The sequence below is a fragment of the Erinaceus europaeus genome, chromosome 11, assembly GCF_950295315.1.
Source record: "Erinaceus europaeus chromosome 11, mEriEur2.1, whole genome shotgun sequence".
Classification (NCBI taxonomy): Eukaryota; Metazoa; Chordata; class Mammalia; order Eulipotyphla; family Erinaceidae; genus Erinaceus; species Erinaceus europaeus.
In genome coordinates, this window is record NC_080172.1 from 79,935,159 (window position 1) to 79,947,495 (window position 12,337).

At 36.3% G+C, this 12,337-nt stretch overlaps 1 protein-coding gene and 1 pseudogene across 1 annotated transcript in view; both read right to left on the reverse strand.

The window, feature by feature from the left end:
* Positions 1 to 12,337, reverse strand: part of DPYD (dihydropyrimidine dehydrogenase) — a 944,675-nt gene that overhangs the window by 321,334 nt on the left and 611,004 nt on the right. Inside the window, exon 16 of the mRNA XM_016189943.2 lies at positions 7,000 to 7,083. Coding sequence (XP_016045429.1) covers positions 7,000 to 7,083 — 84 coding nt within the window. The remainder of the gene's footprint in view (positions 1 to 6,999; positions 7,084 to 12,337) is intronic.
* LOC103116995 (protein MIX23-like) lies at positions 4,054 to 4,543 on the reverse strand (annotated as a pseudogene).

A 12,337-nucleotide genomic window follows, 5' to 3' on the forward strand; every position in this document is an offset into this window, starting at 1 on the left:
GTGACCTAGAACAATTTTTCATTTCTATCAGGAACAACACAATAGACCCCTTTGTGGGCCCCCACAGGACCTTGCCCTCAACTTGGATCAACAATGGTAGAGAATGCTCCATTCTCTGAATGGAAGCTGGACAATATACTCTGTGCCATACCTGAGGAAGATGGGTCCTGATATTGGGGCAGCTTGGAATGTTCCTACTCATGACCACAGAATGTGAGCTCAGATCTACAGGGATGCAGAGGTCACATAGGCTCCTAAGCTGAATATGGGCCCCAGATCAGATCAAATCGATGGGGTTTACCATCAACAATATTTATACACTTTTCCCATATTTGGGAGCTACTCTCTCTCTTCCCTGATCCATCTTTCTGGTCCTTCTGCCAGTCATGACATCATCTCCCCAGACAATAATTAGGGTCCACCTGCATATCAGATTTCAGCCTCAGGCAAAACAAAACAAAACAAAACAAAACACCACTAGTACAGCCACAGACCCTTTGTAATATAACTAAAATATGCCTACTAGCTATCTACAAAACAGAGACACTCCCCCCCCCCCCCCCCGCAACCCGCAACTCTTCATCTGCACTATTCCAGCTTTTAGGTCCATGATTGGTCAACAATTTATTTGGCTTTGTATGTTAACTCTCTTTTCAACCTCCAGGTTCCAGATACTAGCAGGATGCGACCAGACTTCCCTTGACAGACAACCCCACCAGTGTGTCCTGGAGCTCCACTTCCCCAGAGCCCCACCCTACTAGTGAAAGAGAGAGACAGGCTGGGAGTATGGATCAACCAGTCAACGCCCATGTTCAGCAGGGAAGCAATTACAGAAGCCAGACCATCAACCTTGTTTGCATCCCACAGTGACCTTGGGTTCATATTCCCAGAACGATAAAGAATAGGAAAGCTATCAGGGGAGGGGATGGGATACGGAGATCTGGTGGTGGGAATTGTGTGGAGTTGTACCCCTCTTATCCTATGGTTTTATCAATGTTTCCTTTTTATAAATAAAAATTTAAAAAAAAGATATACACCTACAGACTGCTTCACCACTTGTGAGGCGAACCCCCTGCAGGTGGGGAGCTAGGGGCTCTAATTGGGATCTTTATGCTGGTCCTTGTACTTCCCGCCATGTGTGCTTAACCCACTGCACTACCGCTGGTGGGCCCCCTATTTTCACTTTTAATTGAGCAATATCTTTAGGGTGCACCATGAACTAAAACGACTACATTGGCAGAAGAGTGGATGGCCATATAAAAGACCAAACCTGTGTTAGATTAAATAGAAGATATCTATTAAACCTAAGATTTAAATATATATATATATATTTTATTAGGGATATTTATGTTTTGTAGTAAATATAGTTATTGGTACATGTACAAAATTTCTCAGTTTTCTGCAAAACATTCTCACTCCCAGCCTTAGTCTCTTCCATCATGCACCAGGACCTGAAAGGACCCCTACTAACCTCCCCCACCCCCTCACCTTCAGGCCTTTGCTTTGGTGCAATACAACAGATCTCAGAATTTTTTTTTTATACAACTGCTACCTACACACTCACTGCTGTAATAACATAAAAATGTAAAAAAAAAAAAAAAAGTAATTATTTAAGATTAATTAGGAGTCACTTAAGTATAACACTGACATTTACGCAGGTAAATGAAAATTTTAAATTTTTTTTTAAGAATTTGCTGTTTATTCATGTCTTTCTTATTTTTGGAAGACATTAGGTATTTAGGTGGAAATGGAGAAAGAGAGAGATGAGAACACTGCTTAGCTCTGGCAACCAGGGGTTGGACCTATGATCTCTAGTTCGTCAGGCCTGAAAGTCTGGTGTGTTGCCTTTGCAAAGATCCGCAGGCCCTCATTAATTAATTTCTTTATTTGTTTTTGTTTTGTCATTACTTGTTATATGTAGGTACTAGAATGCTACCTATAATAATGTCCACAAGTGTTAAACAAAGTTAGAAGGGGATTTAGAGATAATCTAGCTTATTCATTACATTTTAGAGATGAAGACTAAAGTTTCAGGAGATGAAATGGTTTGATCAAGGTAACAGACTGATAAAGAGAACGAATAAGACTGCATCTAAACACTGCCAAATGTCTGTATGATGCAGGAACCATAACAATGAAACTTGTTAAAGTCAATGTGAGATTTAATATATATATATAGGTGTGTGTGTGTGTGTGCTTCTGAGAAATATGTAAATTTCTACTTTGTAGAATAGAGACTAAGTCTATTTTGTTTATAATTTTTAAAAATAATTGTCATTTATATGAACTTTTGAAATGAATTTAAATATATTTATATATAATTAGATAGATGTACAGGTAGTAAATTTAAAATAACTTAGATGCAATGACATTATTTTTAAATGTCAGATTATTTCCAAGGATATATTTGAGATAAAGGAGTAATAAGCAGATGCTTAGTGAGATAAACATAGCATACGATGATTCCCTACATTCTCTTTTAAAATATCTTACTTAATGGGAGAGTCCAGAGCACTGCTTCTGCACCTGGAGCTAGGGATCACGCTGGCTCTCCCGTACAGAAGTCCTACAATCTACCTGCTGAGTCATGTCCAGAGCTGCTCCTTGCCTTTTCCTAAGGTGCTAAACACATGATTTCTAGAGACACTGGACAGAATGAAAGTATAAGAGAGTACTTCTTTTTTTCTTCCAACCACTATATTGATGGATTAATGGTTTACAGTATAGCTCTGACACAATATCTGAGTACAATATCTGATTTTCTTGTGATAGGGGTATACAAAACACTCTTTCCCCCATTGTAGATCTTTTCCCACTATCATTCACCAGGAGTTCAACACCTTTCCAACCAAACCCTTCCCTGGAGTGTCCTGCTTTGGTGCAATATTTCATACACCAAGTTTTACACTGTGTTTGTCCTGTCTGTTCTTGTTTCTTAAGTTCCACCTATGAGTCAGATAACCTAGTATTTATCCATTTTTGGCTTATCTCACTTAGTACTATTACTTCACGTTTCATCAAAGATGAGGCAAAGGAGATAAATTAGTCCTTTTTAACAGCTGCATAGTGTTCTATTGTGTATATAGCACAACTACTCATCTGTTTCTGGGCATCAGGGCTGCATCCAACTTTGGACTACTACAAATTCTTCTTCTATGAACATAAGTGTACATAGGTCTCTTTAGATGAGTGTATTTGCTTTCTTTGGATATGTACCCAAGAGAAAATTTCAGGGCAAAGGACAGGTCCACTTCTTTTTTTTTTTTTCCTCCAGGGTTATTGCTGGGCTCAGTGCCTGCACCATGAACCCACCTCTCCTGGAGGCCATTTCTTCCCCCTTTTGTTGCCCTTGTTGTTGTAGCCTCGTGTTGTGGTTATTATTATTGCCATTGATGATGTTGTTCGTTGTTGGATAGGACAGAGAGAAATGGAGAGAGGAGGGGAAGACAGAGAGGGGGAGAGAAAAACAGACACCTGCAGACCTGCTTCACACCACCTGTGAAGCGACTCCCCTGCAGGCGGGGAGCCGGGGACTCGAACTGAGATCCTTACGCCGGTCCTTGCGCTTTGTGCCACATGCACTTAACCCACTGCGCCACCGTCCAACCCCCGACAGGTCCATTTCTAACATTCCGATGAATCTCTAGACTTTTACTCATAGGTGTTGGACTAAGAAATACCTACTTTAGCCATGGTATTGCCATGTTTGTTTCATTCAACCTATTGTCAGCCTGTTTCATTCCTGAAGCTAACACTTATTAGGCTTTGGATTTATATAGTACCCTGTGACTGTTCATACAAAGGGGGCTTCTTCAGGGGTAACACAGGGCTACAATGGGGAATAATAACTAGAATGATTCTTTTTTTTTAAGAGTCAGAAAATTATTTCAATAGTTACAGAACTTTTATTTTTATACATAATCAGTATAAAATATCAGCTGATTTCTCTATAATTATCAGATTTATACTTGAGATCTTGGTTAAGTGGGGCTGAAGTCAACAAAGCATCTTGGACTGCTGGTTCTGAAATCATGCTAGGAAGCTCACCTTGTTGATACCTGTCATGCTTACCTTTTATGAGATGATTCAGTTCTCTTAAAAACAGTTTCTTTTTATTCATTCTTTGGAGGCTTGAAATGAATTCGACAGCATTCATTAAACACCTTCCAGCTCCTGTCATTTACCACTTCTTCAACACTTAGTTCTGATTGCATCCATCTCAACTTTGTTCTTTTCTAAGTTGCTTTAATAACCTTAAATCATCAAAATTCTTTTCTCTCTCTTCTCAAAGATGTTTTACTACTGATGAGGTCTGAGTTATACAATTTTATATGACTCTGATCCCACTAGTATGAGCTTCCATAAAAGACTCATAAAGTTGTTTACAGGTTTGGCTGGCATCAATTTTCCATGCAAAGGAAGATGTTGGAACCACTGTGTTTACTTCATGTAATATCCTATCATCAATCGTACTCATCATCTTGAGTAATTCCATGAACTCAGTGAACTCCTTACAATTCACACTGAGACTGGACACCACCATATTGAACCTAGAATGATTCTTTACTCTTCCAACATGCAGTTCAAGTTTTCTACCCCACCAGCTATAAGTGTTCAAGACCATACATGTTAGGGAGGGAGGAAGAAGCAGTGGAATAAAGGAAGTGAAAAGGAGAAAGGGAGCCTAGGAAAAGACAAATAAGTCTAGCTGTATTTGCGACCACTCAAAAGAGTTAGAATTATGGTAAAGATTTGCATTTGTATTTGCATGTGTGTGTGTGTGTGTGTGTGTGTGTGTGTGTGTGTGTATTTTTTCCAGGTATCAAACCCAGGGCTTTGTATATTTGAAGTACAATCTAACACTAAACTGTATCATGACTCTGCTTCTTTTTCTATGCACTAATATTCTTCTTTATCACTATTTAAAATAGCGAAATTTGTATGCCCTCAGACAAGAGTAATTACTTAAAACATGTTGGAGAAGAGTGACTTACATTATTTTTCAATTACATAGCTTTCAAGAATATGTAATTCGAAAGAAAATTTCTTAGCGTGGCTAATGGGAAGGGTTGGTTTCAGTTTTAGTGATTTTCACTAACCAGAGAAATGTTCTTTCAGCCTAGGACATGATGTTTTTTGAGACATAAATTTTCTGAGCTTTAGAAACATTAGTGAAACATTGACTGTAAAACTTTTAGCCTTGGGTATCTTCATTTAGTCAAAGGCTTTGCAAAAAATCAGGTGGCTAAATAACACTGCAGAAGATAAGCACAGAGTAATTAACAGCCTAGTAGGTTCAGATATGGTAAAGGAATGAAAGCCTGTGCTAAAAAAATAAAACTCAAGGAGGAACTTGTGCAACATTTTTAAGAGAACTGTCATTTTTGTAACAAGGAAAGCATATTAAAATATGTTCTTTTCTAAAAATCAGTCAAATAATTTAAATTTTCCAAAATCATTTTTAGCCACATAACTGAAAAAACAGTATGGTTCTAAGTTTAAAGAGAGACACTTGATTTTATTCCCAAGTGTCCTTCTCCACATTATTGGCAGGAGGATTAAAGGTCTATAGTAAACTGCTCATCTCCCTGTGAGAGATCTCTGCAAGACACTCTCTCCCCCAACCAAGGTCCTTTGCCATTATTACACACCAGGACCCCAGAGCCCCTCAAACCCATCCTTCTCCCTCCTTCCCCACAGCCCTTTGCTTTTGTGCAACACACCACACCCAGTCTAGTGCAATGAAGAAAACCATAAGATAGAGCTATAGGTGAGGGCATGCCTCATTTAATCAAGGCATACATCTTGATATACTGTTATCAAATCATGTGGCTTACTATAGTCATGATTCAGTGTAATATATTTCCTCTCTACTGGGTAATTCTGAGACTATTCTATTAATACACTTAACTGATCGTCTGGGTAACCTGTTGTGAGTCGAACACAGAATATACCTGAAAAAACATTTGACTAGGCCCTCCTCTCCTGCTGCTACAAAAGAATGGTTTCTTCTAAATCACAAATCTAATCTGAATGTTAATTAAATATTTACAAGGTACTTTGAAATTCTCACTGAATGCTAATATGAAAACAGTTACCTATGTTGATTTGAATAAGCAGAAATGTTTGCCCTTCCAAATCAATGGTCTCTGAGTTTAATTCAAATCAGTTTGATGACTTGAAAAAAAAGAGTTGAATGCCTATTATGTAACAAGAGTATATGCCAGATGTAGGCATAAAAATAATTTTTCCAGGACCAATAAATCTTTCATAAATTATAACATTTCATATTATTTAATTCATACCTTCTCCCTCTGGGCTTAAAAGCTAAATTAGATGCAAAACACTCACCTTTTTAGCATTAAGCTTGTACAGTACTCCTTAACATATGACATGGTATCTAGTTACATAAAGATGCAATATCTTCTACATATTACCATATTTTTTTCAAATTTTATTCATTAGGTTTTTGAAAGTATTTTATCACGGCGGTTCCATTTATTGTATCAAAAATAAAAATAGCATCAAAGTCTTTTTGCAACTCCCAAAACATAGTTAGGAAAATGATCATATGCTAAAAAATGTAAAATGCAATTTGTGCTGTGCCCCATTTACTACAAAATCACTACGAACAATGCATTTTGTACAGTATATTGCTCCAGGGAAACTGGATCAGCATCAGGAATGAATAAAGAACATTGCATTTGAAATCAGCTAATTCTGCTTCAGAGAATTATTTTAAAAACTATTTGTTATGATATTACTTCCTGTCAAGCACATAATGTGATATTTTCCTCAATAAAGCTAAAACAGTTGCTGTAATTTCAGCTTCCCTCATTTTCCACTTCTTAAGCACTAAATATTTAAACAATGCAGACCTGGAAGTCTCAAGCCAGTCATCTGATCAACACATCTCCTTGCCCAAGGTATAGTAACTATCCAAACAGGGGCCTGCTCTGTCACACAGACAGACATAGGAGCAGCTGTCTTGGTTCTTACCTGCCCGCAGGCCAGGCCCATTCCTCTTTCTCCCATACCATGTGGACAGGATAAATTTAACTCCAGGGCATCAGCTCCAGAAGCCTTTAAGATAGGAAAGGAAAATGAAAGAAAAAGCAAAGCATTATTTTTGTGCTGATATGCTATCACCACTGGCAACAAGAGCCACATTTGTCAAATTTTAACTATTCTGTTTTCCAAATCAGAGCGATCCTGCAAGGTATTGATATATGCTGACATTCTAAAATTATGACATCTGTAACACCAACAGCAAAAATAATAATAGATGTTTATTGAATTGTTATAAAATGGCATTCGTATTCCAAGTGTTTTTATTTGTGATCTCAAATTCTTACAATCCTCAAATATTATAGCAATTTTATAGGCTGAAAACCATAGTACAGGAAGGTTAAATGAAAAGCCACGTTGCCAAGTGACACAGCAGAGACTGCAATTCAGATCTGTTTGGCATTATATTTTTTCCTAATTCCCACAATTTCTATTTTTACAGAAACAAGCCTTAATAATATTAGATATCTGGAACTGGAAGCAAGCATGTAAAGAAGTAATATTAGGCTAGCTGGAATGGACACAACATGTAAAGTTTTAAATGAAAATTAACTTACTGTATTAAATAAAATCCGTGCTACAAAATTTAAGACACTGATATCTTTACCCTACTTAATAATTAAGTGAAAAGTCATACTAATTCATTTGTTTGAAAACGGGTCCAAAAGAAATGAACAAAATAGTTCATTCTAAATACTTATAAAATGCTTGAGAATCAGAGAAGTCTTATGAAACTCATAAAAACCTTTAAGGCTTATTTGTACAATTTACCATAGTATTGTAATTTCAGGAATGGGAAGTGAACTAAAGACTCAAGTTTGTACTCATTACAAAATGTCTCCAATGCCACCATTTAAAAAAAATTTTACTTTATGGGGGGGGGTAGGGTTAGTGGTTTATAGTGCAGTCTTTAACACAGTGGCACAATCTCTTATTTCTCCTTGATTGATGTCTAGGAGACACAACAAAATTCCAATGTCCGAACATCCTGTACCTCTCTCTCCTTTCCCAGAGTCAGAAAGCCTTTAAAGGAAGATGAATTAAAAGCCTAAATAAGTTTCCAAAATATAGTATGTTTGTCACATTATGCAAAGTCTTAAATAAAGTTAATATTTTCTAAACATAAAAGTCTTTTATTATGGTTGAAGGTTATTTCTCCAAAGTCTTTCCTCCTGTTTAAGATTCCCACTCACTTTTCCCACTTTGTGAATTTTAACTAGGACCTCAACAGACTTTTAAGAATTAGTTAGCTATGTCTGGGTCAACTTTCATGCCATCTTCATTCATTGAGTCTCCTTTTTCTTCAGCGTATTTGTGATAGTTCATTTAACCATTGTTTTTAATGTGGTTTCATTAAGATTTTTTGCTTCCCTAATCCAGTTCTTAAAATATTTCACATTATTTGAAAATTACTATGAATATGTTATCTTTTTTACCTGCTAATTTAATAGTTTGGCAAAACAAAGCCTACTGAACTCTTAAATTCTGATACTAGATCTCCTAAAAAAATTGGTGTTCTTTGAGAAAACCAATATACCATTTTTGCTTCTGTTTGCTGAAGTGTAAATTATGGATAATATGGCTTATCTCAAAATTAGATCATTGAGAATTACCAGCTTACTTTAAAGATTCCATGTTGTAACTATATATAATATATACTTTTCGTAACATATTCTAATTTTTATCAAGAATTTACTTTAGACTTCATTATTTGCTGAAATGAATCAATTGATAGCATATTATGTCAACAAAATTTTAGACTAGATGATGTCTAGGTGGCATCTGCATACTTATTTCATCATGTACATTTTCTAAATTATAGGTGTGAGTCTACAGTTAGTTACTATTATGTAATAATATGTATTGAGCATTTTCTCAGACACTTTACTAGGCTCTTTGTAGCAAAATGTATAATTATTCCCAAATAATAAGCTGAAATACAAAGAACTTAAATGATTACCTACTGTTCTAAAACTTGTAAATGAGGAAAGAAGGGTCTTGTACCAGGAATTTTGAGTTCAGAGTATGCACTTTACTTACTATCATAACTTACTAGCAATATCCCATTCCACAGCTGGAGTTATTTATCAGAGAAACTTAAGAAAAATACTATAGTATATTAAGAAAAACACTACAGCATGTGAGAAAAAACACTGCAATTTATTAAGAAAAGCTAAATAATTTTTATGCAGTTAAAGCTTCTAATCTTGAAGTAAAAGATTAAAACTCATAACACCACCTATCCAACTTTAAAAATTTTTTTTTTTTTTTTAGTTTTTGACTCTCTCAAAAGCCTAGACCAAGTAGATCAGAGGCAACTAGTGGCACAGCTATTTACAAGATACTGGGTACTATACAGCAAACCCTAACAAAAGGACTTTTCAAAGTCAACCCCATTACCAAATAATGTGATAATAACATTAACTATTGATTGTCTTTTTGAACCCTAAGACAGCTGGAACCTCACATCTCCACTATAAAGCCTATATTTCTCCCAGTCCTGGAACCTTAGGATAGGGCCCACTTTCCCGCATGCCTCTCCCAATCCATATCAAATAATACTGCATCAGCCAATCGCAATCTAATCAACACAACGATTGCCACCTCAACATGCTTCAGTTCAGACTGTGTCCAGAGACTTCAGGTGTGGAAAGACAACCCTTCAGCTTCATTACTAGGGTGAGACCTTTTATTTCATAGCATTCTCTAGTTCCATCCCAGGTGGATCACTTTCTAACAAAGTCCCAAAATCTAGATATAGACCAGGTTCTGTGAGAGAGAGCATATGTTCACACGTATCCATAAGCAAAATATATACCTGAAAGCAGAAGTACACTAAAGTTTGCAGTGAGTACCCCCCCAACACTTCCTCTCCACTGTTCCAACCTTTGGGTCCATGATTGCTCAACAATTTGTTTGGCTTTGTATGTTAACTCTCTTTTCAGCCACCAGGTTCCAGATGCCATCAGGATGCTGGTCAGGCTTCCCTGGATTGAAGACCCCACCAATGTGTCCTGGAGCTCTGCTTCCCCAGAGACCCACCCTACTAGGGAAAGAGAGAGGCAGACTGGTAGTATGGACCGACCAGTCAACGTGCATCTTCAGCAGGGAAGCAATTACAGAAGCCAGACCTTCCACCTTCTGCAACCCACAACGACCCTTGGTCCATGATGCTCTCAGAGGTATAGAGAATGGGAAAGCTATCAGGGGAGGGAATGGGATATGGAGATTGGGTGGTGGGAATTGTGTGGAGTTGTACCCCTCCTACCCTATGATTTTGTTAATTTATCCTTTCTTAAATAAAAAAATAAATTAAAAAAAGAAGAAAGAAATACATAAACATCTTAAATGCTTTTAATTTACAAAAAAAAATTTAGTGACTAGTTATTAAACACTTCCTTAGTTATATACATATAAGATCACCATCCCACCAAAATACCAGGAGGAGCCTTTGAAATGAGTATCTAAGGCTGAAAAACAAATGAACAAACAAATAATAATAATAATAATAAAGCCAATAAATCCTTGTTCAAAGTAACACCCAGAAATTGGGAACATTAAATTGGCCTTTGCTTTAAAAAATTTGTTACAGAATGTAAACCATCTTAAAAGGCAATTAATTCCATTTCCAAGCAAGTATAACCATTCAAATAGCCTTAATTGCTGAATTAGCATGAAATGTTAAATTAACTGCAACTGTGCATGCATTCTGACTCCTATTAGTCCCAAGCTTTTTAGTTTAGCCGCTTAGGCCAGAGTTTATTCTATCTCACCTAAGTTATTACACAATAAAGCAACCCACTGAAGGCAGTGACACAGAAAATTTGATGTTTCTAATAGCAGGCATTATCTGCTGATTATCCATTCATCTATATGAGATATAATGTACATGTTAATAGTAATGCCTCTGGAGCTAGATTTCATGGATGGAATTCCACTTATATTCCATAACAGCTGTGTGAACTTGAGTATATTATTTGTTATTTTTGCTTGTTTCCTTACTCTAAGTCTAAGAAAAACAACATAGATAACTCATAAGATTGGGTTTTTTTTTGTAAAATATAGTCAGAACAGTGTCTAAACTGTATTAGTTAAGCAATCACTATTTATCTGTCTAGCTCACTCAAGTAGAGCCTACAATTCATAATCCCTCAAACTTGGTCAGAAAAGTGATTGAACACAATTTATGCTATCCTATCCTATTCTACACCTGAAGAAGAAGGGCAGTAAATGTAGGCCGAGTCTCTAAACAGTAGGAGTGGCATAGTTTTTACTTCTCTTAATCACTTTATAAAAATTTTCAAAGGAACTAGAGTAGGAAAAATACAAGAGTAAAATATATCACAACATCAAGCGCAAAGCTCTTATCATTCTCCTTTCCTTGCTGACCAGTGTAGTAGTTCTAAAGTGACTGGATTAGCAGTGTAAGGTGACCTAAAGGATCTGAGAATGAATCATGAGAACCTCTTATGGGGAATGACAGTCCCTGCATGGTGAGAAGGAAATTCATGTAGAGGGCATAGGTGTTGGAGGTTGACAAAGGGCATCAGAACTCAAACAGGAAGAATGAGGTGTGTGTTTCCATAGTGAGGCATGAAAGCTATATTTCTTGGCTTCTCTTTTAATTCCACTGCTTAAAATAATACACAGGCAAGGGGAAGACTAAATAGAACCTCTCAGATTAAATATACAACAAACAGAATTTAACAACATAAATTTAACATAACATACATAACATAACATAACATAACATAACATAACATAACATACATAACATAACATAACAACATAAATTTAACAAACATAAATTTAACAACAAACAGAAAATTATTAAAAGTCACAGAATTTGTAAACTAAACAATATACTCCTTAAGAACCAGTGGGTCAGAGAGTCACTCAAGCAGGAAATTCAAATGTTCCTGGAAACAAATGAAAATGAAGACACAACCTATCAAAATATTTGGGACACAACGAAAGCAGTACTGGGAGGGAAACGTATAGCCATACAATCACATATTAAACACCAAGAAAAAGCTCAAATGAACGACCTTACTGCACACCTCAAGGACTTAGAGGAAGAGGAACAAAGGAACCCTAAAGCAACCAGAAGGACAGAAATTACTAAAATTAGAGCAAAAATAAACAACATCAAAAATAAAAGAACCATACAAAAGATCAATGAAGCCAAATGTTGGTTCTTTGAAAGATTAAACAAAATTGACAAACCCCTAGCCAAACTCACCAAACAAAAAGAGAGAAGACTCAAATT